We start from the raw sequence: 19,993 nt of genomic DNA on the forward strand, positions 1-19,993 counted from the left end.
CCTGGGACCTGAATTCAAGTCCCATGACTTGCACAATATATATATACATATATACATATATGTATATATACATATATATTACACACACACACACACACACACACAAATGTCTTGAAAACCAGAGTGTGTGGTACTAAAGTGAAGACAGGCCAATAGATTAGCAGAATAGGGTACAAAGTTTAGAAATAGCAACATATATATATATGATCAACAAATCTCCAAAAAGTCAAGTAGAGCTTATGGACATTGGAAATTTTTACAAAAATGCTGCTGGAACTGAATACCAATGTTGAAAGAAACCTCATTCTGTTAAAAAAAAAAATGGGCCTGGTGCTAGGCACTCAAGCCTGCAAATCCTACCTACTGGAAGGCTGAGATTGGGGTGACAGGATCAAGACCAGCTGGTTGAGATCAGCCAAGGCAGAAAAGCCCTTGCAACTTGATCTATATGGAAGCAGCTGGTGGCAACAGCTCACACCTATTAATCCAAGACAGGAAACATAAGCAGACTACAGTTGAGACCCACATTTGGGCAATCAGTGAGTGTCTGATCTTAAAGAACCAGTGCAGCCAGGGGCAGATGGCTCATACCTGTAATTCTAGTTAAGAGGGTGAGATATGAGGATTGCCCTTTGAAGCCAGAGCAGGCAGAAAAGTCCACGAGACTCATCTCCAATATACTAAGAAAAAGGCGCTGTGGCTCAAATGATAGAGTGCTAGCCTTGAGCAAAAAGAAGTTATGGGACAGTGCCCAGGCCCAGAGTTCAAATCCAGGGACCCACAGAAAGACAAAAAGAAAAAGCCACACACAAAAATAGCCAGTGCAGGCTGGGAGTTTGGCCTTGTGGTAGAGTACTTGCCTAGCATACATGAAGACCTGGGTTTGATTCCTTGGTACCACATGCATAGAAAAAGCTGGAAGTGGTGCTGTGGCTCAAGTGGTAGAGCTCTATTCTTGAAAAAAAAAAAAACAAGGATAGTGCTCAGGCCCTGAGTTAAGCCCAAGGACTGGCAAAAAATAGCCAGTGCAGCCCAGCACCCATGGCTTACACATGTAATCCTAACTACTCAGGAGGCTGAGATTTGAGGATCATGGTTAGAAGCCAGTCTTGGAAAGAAAGTCTGTGAGACTCTTATCTCCAAAAAAATCTACTCAGAAAAAAGCAGAAGTGGAGCTGTAACTAAAGTGGTAGAACACCAGCCTTGAACACAAAGAGGCTCAAGAACGGCATCCAGGTCCTGATTTCAGCCAAAAACAAAACAAAACAAAACACTGCTAGAGAACGACTCAATAGTACAAAGCCTGTTAATTTTAGATGAACCAGAGACCCAAACTTCTAGAAGAAAATTTGCTAACTATGTCTCAGGTAAACAAAACTAAAAAAAAAAATGGAATTTGCCAGGCATGTGGCTCACACCTATAATCCTAGCTACTCAGGAGGCTGAGATCTGAGGATCAAAGTTCAAAGCCAGCCTGGGCACTATAAAGTCTGTGAGACTAGAAAACTGGAAGTAGTGCTGTGGTTCTAGGTTGCCTTGAGCTGAAGAGCTCAGGGGTAATGCCCAGGCCCAGAGTTCAAGTCCCAGGACGGACCAAAAAGAAAAAGAAAAAAATGGAATTTATCATAATGAAAGTTATGATACAGTGGTACATGCACGCCTGTAGTCTCACACACTAGGCAGGAGGACAATCTGCATACAAATATTTGAGCTGATGCAAAATAGGAGGAACCTATCTCAAAATAAATTAGATGAAAAGTAAATAAGGCTAATGTGTATGAGATCCAAGGGTCATTTTGAAGCACTGCAAAATGACAAACTTTCTACACATTGTAAGTTCCCAAAAAGGGGTGTGTGTGGCAGAATATACCTTTAATCCCAATGCTAGGGAAGCTGAGATGGTAGGCTATAAGGAGACTGTGCCTTTTATGTAAATGGATGCATATGAAAAGTGTTCAATATCCCTAATCAAGTAAAATATACATTGAGACTAGTTAACTCACATACATACATATATGTACACACACACACACACACACACACACACACATTTCTTACAGAGCAAGGTTCAGTAGTGCATGTGTGTGATCCCTGTACACTGGAAGGATGAGAATCTTGAGCTTGGGGACTGCCTGGGATAAGATCTTGAGACTTGTATCTCTAAAACTACATAAAGCAAACCACGGGCAACAGCAAATGTTGACATAATATGTGAGACTCTTATCTCCAATAAACCACCAAAAAGCAGCTGGAGCTGTGGCTCAAATGGTAGAGCAGAAGCCTTGAGCACAAAAGCTCAAGGCCAGTGTCCAGGCACTGAGTTTAAGTCCCAGGTCCAACACACACACACACACACACACACACACACACACACACACACACACACACTTCATGATAATATCCTCTATCTTCTTTGGGGTTAGTTATTATACAGGTGTACATAATTGCTGAAATGACCAACTAAACACTTATGTGTGCCACTCACATTTAAAACAAGATGCATATAGATTTGCTATTCCAGGAGCGTCCCACTCTATTGATTGGCTTCCTTAAATGATTTTGGACTCCAATTTGTTCAGACATTGGCTCTTGATTATGCAATTTACCTTAGAGGAGACACAATCAAAGAAATAGTAGCATTTGGAGTCTGTTAAGCCTATATTTTCTAGAACCAGAATAGTCTTGCTTCAATTAGTGTGTGAACATTTGATCACTGTAAGGCACTAACTTGTACTCATCTGAATTTTCCAAGTACCATGGGGTTCTTTCAAAGCACAATACTTTGCTTACTGTATTAGGAGCTAGTAAAAACAGGGTAAAGAAAATTTCTTCAAGGCATGGAGAACACCACTTCATGACACATATTCTCTAGCACTTACTGCCATGACCTTCAGAACCAGAATGTGTGTGTGTGTGGGGGGGTACCTTTACGAGAATTGGAATTCAAGACCTTACATTTGTTCCACTTGCTAGGCTGTGGTTCTACCACTCAAGCAGCAACACCTCCAGATAACAAAATGCTAGCCACCTTGGAGATCTGAGTTTTATGGACTGTGCTCCAAGCCAGCCTCTTGTGTAGCTAGAATCACAGGAGTGAACCACAGGTGTGGACACAAAATTATTTTGGGTGGCGATGCTATAATCTCAGCATTGGGATTCTGGGGCAGAAGGTTGGTGGGTAAGGTTTAAGGCCAGACCCTGTCTTTCAAAAAACAAAAACAAAGCAAGCCGGGGCAATGGCTCACACCTGTAACCCTAGCTACTTAGAAGACTGGAGAATGAAATCTAAGGATGATGGTTCAAAGCCAGCCTGGATAGGAAAGTCCCTGAGATTCTTATTTCCAATTAACCACCAAAAGGCCAATAGTGGAGAGAGGTGGTTCAAGTAGTAGAGCATTAGCCTTAAACAAAAAAGCTCAGGGACAGTGTCCAGGTCCTGAGTTCAAGCCCCAGAAGTGGCAAAAAAAAAAAAAGTGTGTGTATGTGGGAGGAATGGGGGGAGATGCGGGAGTTTGGCAGAGTGGTAGAATGCTCACTTAATCTAACATGCACAAAGACCCAGGTTCGATTCTTCAGTATCACATACATAGAAAAGGCCGGAAGTGGTGCTGTGGCTCAAGTGGTAGAGTTCTAGCCTTGAGAAAGCCTAAGAACAGTGCTCAAGCCCTGAGTTCAAGCCCCAGGACTGGCAAAAACAAACAAACAGACAACAAAAAAAGCACACAACCTTCCTCCCCCAATTTCTTGTTCAGGTCTTCTCTCTCCAAAGCAGTCTTACATTCAGATCCTTCCTCTCAAAAAATTATTTTGTACTGGTCCTGGCTAGATATAAATGAACCACAAGTCAGTCCAGATATGTGGTAGAAACTTATTAATAAGCATACAGCTTTGCTCATACCAGGAAGACCAATCAAATTATAAATGACCCAAGAGCAAAAGTACAAGAATTTGAACAACTTTAGAATAGCCTACTAAAATGTCCAGCTGCCCAAATAAGCCCACAAAGGCAGCCCACAAATGCTGGTTATCACTTTGTGCTTCATGCTAAGAAAATGGTGGCCTTCTGGGTACACACAGCAATGGATTTCCATGCAAAAGAAAGCTGGGGAGCTCTAGCAGTATATTGTATAGGATCTCTCAAGAATTTATAATAAAATTTTGTTGTGTTCACTGCTCAGGAATCCCAATTTGACCAGTTGTTACACAGAGCTAGCTTATTCTATAAACTCAGATTTCAATATGTGAAGAGCCATGACAAGTGCAGCCATGTGATCTCTGGAACCACATGAGAACAAACATGACCCACTGTGGGGGAAAATCTACAATTTACTGAAAACAGATTTTGGCTTTTAACCATTCTCTATACAGAACTGTCTTTATTTTCTTACACTTACCCTCTGAATTTTCACTCTGAAAAAAATGTCAATACTCAGGCAACAGGCAGTCTATGAGCTTTAAGAAGTAATTTTATGCCTGTAATCCTAGCTACTAAGGAGGCTGAGATCTGAAGTTAACTCTGTGACTCCTATCTCCAATCAACCAGCAAAAGGAAAAAGCTGTGGCTAGCCTTGAGGAGAAACACCAAAACCAAACAAACAAAAAGGAACAGGGTCTAGGCGCCAAGGTCAACACATACGCATGTGCACGCACACACACAAACTGTATAGATGTAGTGAAAATGAGTTTACAAGAGCCAAACAAGACATCAAATGTATCTCTGGAAATGTCACTTAATATAATGCCATTGTCATTAGATCAGAGTAAGAATGGGCATTCAATAAAGGATACTGGAATACAGAGCCCTGTATGGCTTAGTATGGCACAGTGGTTCCCAAATGTGAGGGAGAAAAGGTGTACTTAAAGAGTATTTCTTAGTAGTCTAAGGTTAGCAACAAACGCAGTGTGTTTTGAAGAGAAAGAAGTCAAAATTAAGATCTGGTTATTGAGCTTCCAGAGCAATGGAAGGCTGGAAGCACCCTGAGAAGTCAATGGATTTTAGGACATCCTAAGAAGTAACCACTGCATGCATGGAGTGTTAAGCAACCCAATGTGGTTTCTCCTCTAATTAGCTGCCTGGGTAGAATCACTATACAAGGGCATCAGAGAAGCACTTTCTGTATTTCTCACTCCTTTAACCTTGTTAAAAGAGCATCAGGCAAGCCAACAGACCCTTTATTCTCTTCTGCTTCCAGTGCCTGGCACTAAGGGAATCCAGGTTTAAATCTAAGTCATTCCACTGCTCCCTAGAATGACCAGAGTAATTATCTTCTTAGATTCTCCATTATACATAAAATGGTACCAGAAGTCACCTTTTAAGATCATGAGCTTACATGAAATGTGTATGAAGGATTTAGCAAACACTAACTGGCCAGAATCGTGTATACATTAGTAAGGGTAATTCCTTACATTTACTTTTTTTTTTGGGGGGGGGGAGGGCAGTTCTGGGGCTTGAACTCAGGACCTGGGTACTGTTCTTTCGCTTTCCCAAGGCTAGAACTCTTACCACTTGAGCCCCAGCACCACTTCTGGCTTTTTCTATGTATGTGGTACCAAGGAATTGAACCCTGGGCTTCGTGCATGCTAGGCAAGCACTCTACTACTATGCCATACTCCAAGCCCCTAACATTTACTTATAAAAACTCCTAACCCTCCCCCTCTTATCAAAGACAACTTCTGTGATGTACATACAGTTAACCAGGACCTCCAACAGCTAAACCCCGAGCCTTTGTACTTACAATCCCTGCCTCATGATCTAACTGGTTTGGATTACTTGTGTCTGGGACAGTTAATGCGTAACCCTCAGACCAACTGGGAAAGCAAAGATGGTTGCAAGAATGGCACTGATGAACTGATGGCAGATACCAATGAGAGAATGCTGAATGACTTCCTGGTACCCAAGTTCACTCTCATCCCATCTTTGGGAGTCTGGCCTGGTGTCTCTGTGTCTCACCTAAGTTAGCACTGGTAGGTTTATAGTTCAATAGCTGGGCTCTATCACCCCATCAGTATTTGAATGTTGGGTTTTTGTTTTGTTTTTCATCCTCACAAGTCCTATGAATGGTGAACAAAAAAACATAGCACACAGGTGAGACAAGTATGACCTGCTGCATTCGATGAGTAACTTGCTCTCACAGAAGCAGTCTGAGACAATTCCAACTTGTGATTATGTGTCTAGAGTAATACTACCTACATCTAGGCTCCCCTGAACATCAGCTCCTCACAAGAATCTCAAGCTTTTCGACTCTTAAATGCTACTGCTTAAGGATGGGCAGCTGCCTTAAAAAAAAAAAAAAAACCCACAAGGGAACTGGGCACCAGTGGCTCACACCTGTAATCACTAGCTACTCAGGGGACTGAGATCTGAGGATGTGGTTCAAAAGCCAGTTCTGGCAGAAAAGGTCATGGGACTCTTGTCTCCAATTAACCACTGAAGAAATGGAAGTGGGGCTGTGGATCAAAGTGGTAGAGTACTAGCCTTGAGCAAAAGAGCTTAGGAACAGTAACCAGGCCCTGAGTTCAAGACCCATGACAGACGAAAATAAAAAAAAATTTTCCATCAGGAAAAAAACTGCCTGTTTACCCCTATAGTAGGTACTACTGAGCATTTCAGAGCTGGCTATTTCACCCTAAACAACTGAGAATGGAAGCAAATCTCTCATATAACATACAACCTACCTACCCACAATAAAATATAAAAGAAAAAAATCTCCCCCACAAATCTTCCTGTTCCCAAAAGAGCTATGATTTTTTTTTTTTTTTTACCATGTCGCTCATTGTGTATTACCTTCTTAAAGCTCCAGAGGTCATCCAGTTCCAAGATAAATGCTGAGGACAAATGTGATCTCTTGATCTGTGCATTTTCAGTTATCAAATCCTATAGCAAATCTGTACACTGGAAACATTAAGATCAACCATTGCAAACTAGTCAACTGGACACTTTATCATCAACTATCATATGATCACCTTTAAGTGAAGAGATCTCTTTGTCCAGAGGGGAAATGCTACTCTATTTATGGTTGGTTTCTAACAATCAGTCAAAACAAGGATCCTACCACTTTCGGTTGCAAATTCTGCAACTAATTAAAATATATAGTATCAGGTATAGGATACAGTGTCAGGCACACTATATAATATCAGGAGTTAAAGGGAGCACTCAGCCAGGGGCCTGGGTGGTTCATGCCTGTAATCCTACTCAGAATGAGATCTGAGGATTGCACTCAAAGCCAACCAGGGCACTAAAGAACATGAGACTCTTACCTCCATTTAACCACTGGGAAGTGGGGCTGTGGCTCAAGGGGTAGGGCAGTTACCTTGAGCTGAAGAGCTCAGGGACAGCCCCCAAGATCAAGCCCCATGACCCACAAAAAAAGAAAAACCACAGAGCATTGATACAGGCTTTATGCAACCTAAGAAATACCATTCTGAGTTGTGAAAGCCAGGTCATTCTGAGACTAGAATCAGAAAACTATACAAAGAGGTAGTCCAATTTTTCAGTCCCTCATAGAAGAATATAAAATGGTGGGCAAGTTACTTGACCTCTTTGAACCTCCTCATCTCTTTAAAAACAAGGTGTAAATTGCTGTTTCATAATGTATAAAATAAGCTCAAGTGCTTTGCAGATGAAAGTGAAAAATTCTCTTAGAGGTCCAAAAATCTTCTCCAACTTGAAACTCTTCCTCTATCATGATGAGACAAGTCAACTTGCAAGAGTAAACTATATGGAAGTAATCTGTTTTGAGTAAGAGTAACTTTCAATTAAAAGAAAAAAATGAGGTTGATATTCAAAGGCCTGCTAAGTATCCAATACACATCAACAGTTAAAATACAGCCAATTAAATTCAAAGTTCAAGACATAGAAATTGTTGGAGATGGTCTCATTCACAGTTCCCTGCAAAGAAAATGAACCAAGCCCCCATGTTTCCCGTTAAGCAGGAACAGTGAATAAGGTACCAAAATACAGACTGTTAGCCATCTAAAAGCTGTTTTTCAAACTATAAAAATAAATGTAACTAATGGAATAACAAAATAAAAGTTTATTTTATTAGAATTAGGAATGTTCTTTCCCTGTGGGCAACCTGAACAGTCCAGTTACAATGAAAATCTAACAACAGTCATTTCCACAGCACAGGTGCTCTATGCACAACATTACAGGGCTAGGAGCATTTCATCAATTCACCAATCATCTGATTGTCTCACCAACCCACCCCATCCCGTCCCCCAAGTGCTCTGTACCAGAATGTGTAACTAAGGGATGTGATAAGTCCTTTTCTATCTTTGTACTAAATTTCAGTTCTGAAATCATAGGTGAACCACGTTACACTGCAGATTCAACCATTTCAAATCAAGTCAGTCTTTTGAATCTGTTATGTATATGTGTATATGTGTATGCATACACATGTATTTAATTTATTTAAACACACATAAAACACATATATCTGGGTCACAGAAAATTACACAGAATTGAGTCTGATGACATTATATGCTACGCCATTTTATCATTGCTGTATGTGTCCTGAGCTTTGGATCAAAGTTTTATTGTAAATAACTGAAAATGCATCTGCTCTTCAATTAATGGATCAAATGAAAAAGCCAATGTGACTGACCTCAATGGCAAGGAGACCCCAGTGTTTCCTGTGAACAGAGCCCTCAGATAGGCATATATAGGTGAAACAGGAAAGTTGCCATACAATATGGCTTGCCTATCCCAGATGGGAACACTGAAGCTATAAACAACAAAAGAAATTAACTCCCGGAACTCTTGTCAAATATGGAGAAAATCGGTAAAAGCTTAACCTTAGAAAAGCAGAAAAGTTGATCCACAAACTAGGGAGTGCATCTAGCAGTGCAATTCCCTTGGGTCACTGGCCAACATGGGAACTAGAACCCATCCCTGGAAAGCACGGTCCCTCTTGGGTGGCACTGATACATCAAGTGCACACAGCTGGACACTTGTTGCAATGCAAGGGAAGTTTGGAAGGGGGGCTGAGGATCCTCAAACCTAGATACTGCAAAGCTAACCGGTGCATGTTGAAACACCACATACACAAAGCATTTCAAGGGAACCACAAACATATGTATATAACAGCTCTGGCTGCTTTTCAAAGTTACCAGGGAAAGAAACTTAGTCACACTATCTTTAACAACAACAACAACAAAAAAAAACTCTTCAGTTTTCATAGATGTCATTTAGATTGGTGCAGCTATTTAAAGTCAAATGGAAATTGGGGAAAGAAAAGGAGAGGAAAATGTGGAAGAAGCAGACACTGACTTCAGGTCCACACTGATGTGGAAAAGGGAAAGAATGGGACAGAGTTGACCCTAAAGCAACAAGTGGTTCAGGAAGCAGCATAAACATACTCAGCAAACATTCACTGGTTTTGTTTTTGGGGGGACTTTTTTTTGTTTGGTTGGGTTTTTTGTTTTGTTTTGTTTTGTTTTGTGTGTGTGTGTGTGTGTGTGTGTGGTTTTTTTTGTTGTTGTTGTTGTTTTTGTTTTTTCTGGGAAAAGAACATTGCAAGTACATCTCATGTAACAACCTTTTCTAAAAGGAAAAGTAGGGTTTATTCAGCAAAGCCTAACTTAGGCAAAAGGCCAGAGGAAAGTGAACCTACTTCCCAATGGAGTAATAAGATGTACAAATGCAAGAGCAGACAAGGCTGCCTCACAAATGGTAAACACTCCCCAGGCACAAGACAGTGAAGGAAGACAAAGAGGTCCTCGGCCCAAACTGGCATCTAATAGTTACACCTCTTGATCTAGTTGCCTAGTTCACTCTGCGCTCTTGTAGGAAACCTGACCTGTTGAAAAATATCATAGCCAGAATGGCCTAAACTGGTAGAGAGTTACTAAAACCACCACCATCCTTTAACATAGCTTTTAGTAGAAATTTCATAAAAACGGACTTCACAGCTAAAATGTATTGTAGTTTTTCTATTTGCTAACAGTAGAAAAGAGGCAAAGTCAGAAACGCACTGGGCAGGAATTTCAGGTCTGGGGGGTGTTTGCCTTCACACACTGGGCCCACTGCAACACACAAGCAATTTCAGGATCCGCCACTTTAAATTCACAATCTGAGACTAAGTGAATGGCTATTTATTTATATTTAAAGCAAAAACGTTCTATTCAACACCCTAACATAAAAGGAGAGATGAGATGAGCCATAACTAAAATCTTAAAGGCTCAAAGCAGCAATGAAGGGAAAACAAAAGATATTAGGAACGAGTTCCTCTGGTCATGGGGAATGCCAGGAGCCGACAGCTGTGTTCATGATCTGAACAACAGGACTGGATGGAGTCAGGGAAGAGGTGCTAAGTCAGAGACAAATCACCCAGGATCTGGAGCACAAACCAGACCATGGCATCACCATGGCACCTAGTCAGAACTTCATCTCTCTCTTCCTGCCCAAGAGCTGGAAATTCAAGGCATCAGACCATGTCCAGGCCAAGACATACCAAAATCAGGAAGGGCGAGTGACCTCAGGAAGGGCAAACTGAAGCACTCCAGTCAGGTGTTGCAGAGGTGTTAATAAGCAAGCACGTCTTCATCCCAACCCCAACCCTGGGGAGATAAAGCCAACTGAAAGAAAATGCACAGCAAATAGACATAATCTTGAAGACTTTTAAAGAATAAATATTTTTTGTAATTAAACATTATGCAAACACGTGCCACGCTTGCTTTGTCCATGCATATGCGCTATATACAATTTTGAAAAATACTGTGTTGTCCTCTTGTTTTAAAAGTCATATACAAAGATTTTTTTGGTGTGTGTGTGTGTGTGTGTGTGTGTGTGTGTGTGTATGGGTGTGTGTGTGTTGTTATTTAATCCTCTTGCTGCTTGCCCCTCTCCCTCCCAAAGAAGTTTCCTTACAAGGAGCTAATTATCACTCACTCCTGATCTTCGGGTACTGTAAGAGTCACCCTGTGTGAGGGTGTATCTGAATGTACAGGAGATGGAGGGGAAGAGGTCCTTGACCAAAGTACAAGTGGTTTGGACGTGAAGAACAGTGTCAAGGAACTATTTGAAACTTTTAACTGTGCTACACTGAGGAAAAAGAAAAAGGAAAAGAAAAAAGGAGTCAGCTTTGCAAATGAAGCTACATTACAAGTTAAAGTTGGAGGGCTTTTAGTGTGTCTGTCACACTTTTGTTGGCGGCCTAGAATACTGTTGTACAATGGTTTATCTACCTTTTTTATTACAATATAATTTAAACTTTCCGTTAACAAAACAGAATTCTGGCACTGCACAGACCAGCGGTGTCAGAACAGGCTTAGTGCCTCCTTGTTTGTGTTTTTGTGTGTTTTGTTTTAATTGCATGAGCACTCTAGATGGTAAATTTTTCAGAGTTCATTTTATGCAGGGCCATTCTCAGTCCTCAATGTACTCCCACAGATCTTTTTCGTAGCCTTCATGCACATGCTGTAGTAAAACCCTTCGTCGACTCTCACAGTATCTGTAATCAAAGAAAAAAGAACTTGTTAGCCTCTGATTAAGAGTAAAAAGAAACAGAAGCATTTACTTAACTTTTAAAATTAGCTGATGGAAACTTGGAACCAACAGTGCCTTAAATAGGTACATTTTCAGAATGAGAGGTACAGACTATCACACTACTTTAAATGTTCCAAAAAGACCCCTGCCCGCTGCCTGCAGTGCTGAGGATCAAGTTATGACCTCAACCCTAAATATACATTTGAAACTATGAGTCCCAGTCCTGAAATTTAATTGTAGATAATCTGTGAGCCTCAGGAAGGCAGTTTCATGCCATATATTCATATTTGTAAAAATCTTTTGTCAACACTAAAAGCATAATATAGTAGCTACAATTGGCAAGAGGTAAAACTACTAGTTAGGCCTAAATATCTATACCTTCCAAATTCCCAGTTTCCTGCTAATATGCAAAATTTTGTTTAGAAAAAACTGGGGGATTTTATGTTATAAAACAAAGCATCTTTGGCTAAAGAGGTTTTCGTATCTTTAAAATCTTTAAAACAGAGTAAATCTCAACTGAATTCTTTTTTTAAAAGGAACATAAACTCTTTAAAACAGTAAGTTTGTATATCTCACTTAACAATACTCCTAACCCAGAGTTCCTATTCTCTTCCCCTAGTCTAACTCTAAACCTTTCCTCTGCCTTCTCCCAACAGGGAAGCAACTAGCTAGTTACAACTAAACTAAGCAGAATCAGCCAGTCCAGTAATGGCTGAATTCCTCTTCTAAAACTGCTGTCTCCAAGATTCTCCCCCATCATGAGAGACATGGTGGCTCACTGTACGATATTAAGTCCAGTTTTGCCATACTGACCTTCAGAATTAAAACGTTCTACACTATTGAAAGAAATCCTGCCACCAACCATGGAAATCTCACCTGTATTTATCTTGTACTTTCTGCTTTATATCCTGCAGAGAATCTTGGGAAATATCTCGCTCGAGGTAGCCGGAAAGCACCTCTGTGGCATTCTCTAGATCTGCTTGGTTATTCTGCAAGAAAAGGAATATATAATTCTGGCTTCAAGAAAAAAAAAATCAAAGGACATATAATCTTTCAGATGGTTATCAAGCTCAGCAGTAATACCTCAAAGTTTATCAGTGGTCTAACTATACCTAAAAGATCTTTATGGCCTTCACCTGTAAGAACTGGCTCTCACCAATAAAGAATATTTAAAACACTGCAAAACATTCATCTATTATGACTTAAAAAATACTGAAGGCAAAAATGAAACATACTCTTATTCATACCTGGCTGCAGGTACTTCCTGATTGCATGAATACACCTACTGCAGAGTGCACTAAAGACAAACTGACGGACATAGTATCCTTTATGGTAGCCAGGTCTGTATATTATCTTCTGTTGTCAGACCAGTTCCTTTTGCTACTCAGCTCTACTGTCTACTTCTCTACGGATGTCAGTATTTCAATGCTTCCTTTTGTTGTTGTTATTGATCATGGTACTTGAACTCTGGGTCTGGGCACTCCTGAGCTCTTCAGCTCAAGGCTATCCCTTGAGCCAAAGCCCCACTTCCGGTTTTCTGGTGGTTAACTGGAGTTAATAATCTCACGGCTTTTTAGTGCCTGGGCTAGCTCTGAACCATGATCCTCAGATCTCAGCCTCCTGAGTAGCTAGGATTACAAATGTGAGCCACTGGCACCCGGCTTCAATGAACATTTAATGTATTTTAATGAACTTTAAATAAACGTTTAAATGTATTTTACTAGAAAATCATTTGCAGTACCAAAAGCCTCTTTATAATCATCACTACTTTACCAAAGGTAGCCACCATATTAACTTCTAATACCATGGCTTAGTTTTGTCAAATAAAAGATTTTATTAAGAAATGACAAAATGCCCAATGAGGTGTAAGCAATGGATCCCTCAGATCCAGGGATCGTTTCAGAGCCTGGAGAAACACATCCATGTGAATGAAGTAGGAAACATAATTTTCCTATCTTAAGAAGACATGTTTGCAATTATCTAAACAGGTAAGGATTGTTTAAAACTCTATAAATCTCATGTACAGAAGACCAAAGTTGCTTTTTCCCCATGAAGGAACTATCCTACCTCAAAGATAATGGACTGGTTATTCTTTTTGAGGTAGAAAGCGAAGACATAAGTGTACATGAGTGTGGCACGACACTGGCAGAGGACATCGACGGCTTTCTTCAGGAACTGCACCTCAATCCAGGACATATTGTGTTGCTGCATCTCCTCCATTTTCTGCTTCACCTGAGCATACAGCTTGTGCTCAAAGCGTAGACTCTGCATGTGGTTCATGTAGCGATTACAGTAGAACAGGTACCTCTGTAGAGCAGCCCGGGACCTCTGAACCCAGTCAGAAAAATAAAGGTCACATAACTATAACATGTCCCATGTACAAAAGCTAATATCAAGTTAAGCCACAATGACACAGTGCCACCCATCTCTTAGAATTTCCTTTTATTAAAAAGAGGAACAGTAACAGATGTGGACGAGGAATGGAGAAGAGTAATTGGTGTACTTTACTGGTAGGAATAAAATCATTACAGAAAATGGGTGGAAGCCCTTCAAAATAAAATAAAACAAGGAAGTGGTGCTGTGGCTCCAGGGGTTGGGCAGTAGCCTTCAGCTGAAAAGCTCAGGGACAGCACCCAGGCTCAGAGTTCAAACCCCACAACCTACAAAAACAAAAATAAAAAACACAACAACAGATCTATTAATCTGGCAATTACACTAACCAAAAACAAATGAAATCATTATTTTGAATGATTTATTCATTGAGCACTGTTCACAATTCAAGATATAGAGCATCCTAAGACTCTATCAGTGAAAGATAAATGTAGAAAATGTGACATATATATTGCAATGCAATACTATTCAGCTTTAAAAGGGGGCAGGGGGATAAAGATGGAGCCAGAAAATTCTAAGTGTACAGTTCTAGTCAGATAAGAGGAACTAAGTTTTGAAATTAAACAACAATAATGTACTACAAATTAAGAGAATACATTTCAAATGTCTCATTATATTAAAAAAAAGATAGGTTAGGGCTGGGAGTTTGGCCTAGTGGTAAAGTGCCTGCCTACCATGCACGAAGACCCCTGTTCAAATTCTTCATATCACATACATAGAAAAAGCCAGAAATGGTGCTCTGGCTCAAGTGGTGGTGCTCCAGCCTGGGGAAAGCCCAAGGCCAGTACCCAAGCCCTGAATTCAGTCTCTAGGACTGGCGGGGGGGGGGGGAGGGGGGAGGGAGTTGATATACTAGCCCAGCGGCTCATATCTGTAATCCCAGTATCTAAGAGTCTGAGATCTGATGACCATGATTCAAAGCCAGCCCAGGCAGCAAAGTTCTACAAGCATCTTATCTCCAATTAACTATCAAAAGCTGGAGACGTACAGCTGTGGCTCAAGTGGTAAAGCACTAGCCTTGAACAAAAAAGCTAAGGAACATGTGCCTGGTCCCTAAGTTCAAGCACATGCATATGCACACACGCACTGCCCGCAGGTACACACACTGACATACATACTAATGAAGCAGCACAGAAATGAAGATAGTATTAAGAATAAACAGACATCCACAGCTACCTTTGTTGTATAACACTGCTCTGAATGTTCACTTTTTCAATTCATAACGTAACATTCAGTTCCTCACTGCTCAGCAGTCACAACTGGTAACAAAGAATAAGCAAGAAGCAGGGACAGACAGACTGTCCAAGTAAAGCCAGACAGAAAAGTTTGAGTCCATTTCAACGAAAGGAAGTGGAGTATGGTGGTGCATATGTCATATTGGGGTCCAGGCAAGTAAATGCCCAGGAAGGAAAATAAGCAGTGAAAAGAAGGGCTGGAGGAGTGGCTCACCAATAGAGTATACATGCCTGCCATAAGGTTCTGAGTTAAGACATCAGTACCATCTGGAGTCTGCCTGGACTGCAATTCTGCCATGCTTTCCTGAGTCAGAATAGGCATGTACGACCTCAGTCAGCCAAGGGTTGAGATGGAATTTCATTTTCGGGGGGAGGGACCCCAAGTTTGAACTCAAGAGTCTTACTAAGGCTGGGGGTTCTATCACTTAAACCAGGCCTCCAGTTCTGGATTTTTTGGTAATTGGCCATGTCTCACAAATTTGTTTGTCTGGTTGGCTTTGAACTATGATCCTCAGATCTCCTTTCACTCTTCTCAGTAGCTAGGATTATAGGCATCAGTCCCTCCCAGGTGCCTGACTCGATTTGGTGGTTATATTTTGAATCTAGTAAACAATTCTGCCAGAGCTGGCCTTGAACTGTATCTCCTGATATACACCTGCCAAACAGCTTGGAATTCTGGCTAGTAATCGGTTTATCCAAGCACTTTTTTGTACTGTTTATCTGAGGAGGGTGGAAGTGACTCACTTCCTTTCTAGATGCATGCCTAGACTATAATCCACCTATTCACAACTCCTAGGGAGCTAGAAAGACAAGTGGGCATGACTGAGTCCAGTTATCACTTGATGAGTCTGTAAGTTCCAGCTGGCTTCAATCTACAAATCTCAGCTTTCTAAATAGGATTATAGGTGTGACTCATGAGCACCCAGCTCAGAAATATTAACAAAGGCCTCCTTATGGAAAGCCTGACTCAGTCTGGACATAAACCTTCCATGCAGAATTTACTGTTGACTTTGATGTCTTCCTTCCTGTCTCAGTTTCACACATACTGGGATTATAGGCATGTCTTACCATATCTAGCCTATAAACCAATTTTTAAAAAATGTTAAAAATCAAAACAACAGGCCAGACATGATAGCTCAAATACTATAATTCAAGTTTTATCAAGGTGGGAAGTAGAGGTTCCATGGTTCTGGGACTGCCAAAAGAAATTCTCACCATACTATCAACCAGTTGCTGGGAACAGTGGTGAATACCTCTTTATCCTGGTTAGAGAGGTAGCAGATAGCTGGATGCAGCAGGAGGCACATGCCAGTGAATCACAACCTAGGCCAGTCTGGCCATAGAGCAAAACTTGATCGTGAAAATAACCAAGGTAAAAAAGGAGATGGAGATGTGGTTTAACTGGTAACGTGCCTGCCTAGGCAAATGGGAGTCTTTGAGTTCAATCCAGGAGTATATCCCCTCCAAAACCAACAACAGCTACAAAAAAAGGAAAAAATAGGAACAAACAGATGCAAGCCATGTTTTGGATTGGAGTCCAGCTGGGAATATCATTTGAAAAGAGTACTTGTTTCTCAAGGAAATTCTATAATATAGAAAATGAAGAACAGGGAGTTTGGCCTAGTGATAAGAGTGCTTGCCTAGCATGCACAAAGACCAGGTTCGATTCCTTGGTACCACATACATAGAAAAAGCCAAAAGTAGTGATGTAGTTCAAGTGGTAGAGCGCTTATCCTCCTTGAGAAAGCCCAAGGACAATGCTCAGGCCCTGAGTTCAAGCCCCAGGACTGGTAAAAGGGAGAGAGAGGAAGAGAAGGAGGGAGGGAGGGAAGGAGGGGGGGGAGAGAAAAAAACGAAAATGGAGAACTATTAAATCCCAGAGTTCTATAGTTTCCACAGAATTAATGAAGAAACTGAAAGTGTTAACTGAGTCTGAACCCATTTATAACAGAAAGTGATTTTTCCTTATTCCAGAACAGGAAAGAGTCCAGCTCCTCATACAACCTGATTAAAATCAGTTCACCTATAATCAAGAGAACTTTATTATAAAAAAAAAAAAACAAAATACTGAAAGTGACATATTGCCCAGACACAGCAGTAGGGGGGCATCCATGTACCAGTTGCTATTTTCTGCTCTTTTCTGAGTGATGGGAAATGGGGATAATGTTGATACCATGACACAACTGAATTCTGAAATGATTAATGTGAAGTAAATTTTTAAAAGCAAACAAATGAGTAAGAATTCTCTTATGATAGGCCATAGTAGCACAGCCTATAATGTGAACATTCATGAGGTAGAGGCAAAAAGATCAAGAGTTTAAGGCCAGCCTGAGCCATTAAGACACTGGCTCCAGCTGGGATCGTGGCCTGGTGATAAGAGTGTTCACTTAGCATGCACGAAGCCCCAGGTTGAATTTCTCAGTACCACATACTCAGCAAAAAGCCAGAAGTGGTGCAGTGGCTCAAGTGGCAGAGCACTAGCCTTGAGTAAAAAGTGTCCAAGGACAGTGCCCAGACCCTGAGTTCAAGCCCCAGGACTGGCAAACAAAACAAAACAAAAATAAACAGAATCATGGAGCTGGGAGTTTCGGACTAGTGGTAGAGTGCCTGCCTAGCATGCACAAAGACCCGGGTTTAATTCCTCAGTACCACATACACAAAAAAGGCTGGATATGATGCTGTGGCTCAAGTGGTAGAGCTCTAGCCTTGAGAAAGCCCAAAGACAGTGCTCACACCCTTGAGTTCAAGCCTTGGGACTAATTTAAAAAAAACAACACTAGAGCAAACTAAGTACAGTAATCTGGATAAGGAAAATGAATAAGATCCCCTCTTGAAATATAAAGGTACCCAGAATTCAACAATTACTCTACAATAAGTGTACTCACCTCCTGTGCATCTCTTGCTGCCTTTGCATCATCCTCATTATAACGGTTACAGTTGTACCTTACAGAAAAGAGATTCCATAAAACCATAAGTCAATGAAAACACAGTGAATCACATTTACTCTGAATTTGGACATTCACTTTGCCTACACTCAATAGAACACACTGTTCCCTGACCCCCCCCCCACAAAACAAAACAAAACAAAAAACACTGTTCATTCTAGAACTACCATTCAATGTCTTTAAACTACTCACTTTTTTGAGGAAAAGACATAATTTTATGTCATAGGCCATGTTATTATTCAGGCCAATTATTCCCAATTTTCCAGTTTACTCACCTTACATCTTGGTTTTCTATGCCAAAGAGAACTGTGGGCTAAGAATCTAGTCTATACTAGTTGCTGTGATGTGCTTTACATGCTATTAGTTTGCTGTCACTGAACGCTAAATGATACAAAACAGGAGGAAAAAGGGAACATGACTAACAAGCTCACACGAGGAGAAGAGTAAAGCCAGCCATTTCTTCGGTCCTCATTGCTACATTTCTATACACTACGGGTGATCATTCATTACTGAGTGCTTATTGACTGCTAAGCACTTCCAAAGGAATTTTTGTATGGCCACATAGTCTCCTCAAATATTTTCTTTCTTTTTTTTTTTTTTTTGGGGGGGGGGGGGGGGAACCAGCCTTGAATTCAGGGCCTGAGCACTGTCCTTGGGCTTTCTCAAGGCTAGAGCTCTACCACTTGAGCTTCAGCACCACTTCTGGCTTTTTTCCCCCTATGTATGTGGTACTGAGGAATTAAACCTGGGTCTTCGTGCATGCTAGGCAAGCACTCTACCACTAGGCCAAATTCCTGCCCCTCCTCATTTTTATTATTATGCTCATTTCACAAATAGGAGTTGTTTCAAAGCCCATGCTCTTAAAAAATAAGCACTTTGCCCATATGCTTGTAGTAGGTCTTCAAAATCTTTCCACAATGAGCTTTTAATTTTAGATCTAAAGAAATAATTTGGAATTTAAACTGTTAAACTGGAGTTGCTGTTACAACTTGCCAACAGGTGATCTACTACAGCAAGTGACAACTCCTACTCCTTTCAGGTTATCCAATATGGTTCTTCCCTTTGATTTTATCATAAAATATATGTACTATCCTTATGTTAATCTAAGCAAATCATCAATAAAAAAGACCAAGATAATATCTATATTAAAAGAACATCTTTTAACAAGCTCTTAATGTATCCCCTAAAGAAAGATGTATCCCTAAATCCACATGTTCCACAAGGAACAGTCAATCAATTCATCCCAAATACCCTGCTTATATTGAATGCCTAGCCCACAAATTGCCCCATCTCATTTAAAGTCTTGAGTTGTAATTTTATACAGACTCTTCTTCCTTCTCTCTACACATTAGGTTCTCATCTCATTTTTTGTCTGCAAGCTGGGATGCTTTGTTAAGCTTGTTTACAAAAGCATAAAGTGAACTTACTACTTTCTGCAGACAGTACAATTCTCCAGGTTGCCTTCTGAAAATATAGGCCAAAATTGGTATAGTTCTTTTCGTTTGTTTTTTTTGGGGGGGTCATGGGGCTTAAACTCTGAGCCTGGGTATTGTCGCTGAGCTCTTCAGCCCAAGGCTACTGCCCTATCCTAGAGCCAAGCCCCACTTTCGTTTTCTAGAGGTTAATTGGAGATAAGAGTCTCAGGTCCTTTTGTGCCTGGGCTGGCTTTGAACTTTGATCCTCAAATCTCAGCCTCATGAGTAGCTAGGATTATAGGCATGAGCCACTGCACCCACTTGGTATAGTTTTTTTAATGCTTACTTAAAGTTTTAATCTCAAAATTAACTTCAGAGAAGTCATCCCTACACTGTGCTAATTTGAATAGTGAAAGTACCATGAAACAGAAATGACACATTAAGTTCACAACTTCTTCATGCCATCAAATCTTGAATCTACCACCTCATTCCTCCTCTATTCACTCGCTACCAAACACCAGT

General features: G+C 40.7%; 1 protein-coding gene across 1 annotated transcript in view; it reads right to left on the reverse strand.

Annotated features, from left to right (window-relative positions):
* Positions 1-10,603: 10,603 nt before the first annotated feature.
* Arih1 (ariadne RBR E3 ubiquitin protein ligase 1) overlaps positions 10,604-19,993 on the reverse strand; it is a 58,442-nt gene continuing 49,052 nt past the window's right edge. Inside the window, exons 11-14 of the mRNA XM_090321655.1 lie at positions 17,997-18,054; positions 13,553-13,813; positions 12,362-12,474; positions 10,604-11,450 (exon numbers count right to left, since the gene is read on the reverse strand). Of these exons, the coding sequence (XP_090177781.1) occupies positions 11,366-11,450; positions 12,362-12,474; positions 13,553-13,813; positions 17,997-18,054 (517 nt within the window). The 3' untranslated portion in view covers positions 10,604-11,365. The remainder of the gene's footprint in view (positions 11,451-12,361; positions 12,475-13,552; positions 13,814-17,996; positions 18,055-19,993) is intronic.

This window comes from Megascapheus bottae, chromosome 30, assembly GCF_031878675.1.
Source record: "Megascapheus bottae isolate mThoBot1 chromosome 30, mThoBot2.hap1, whole genome shotgun sequence".
NCBI classification, from domain to species: Eukaryota; Metazoa; Chordata; class Mammalia; order Rodentia; family Geomyidae; genus Megascapheus; species Megascapheus bottae.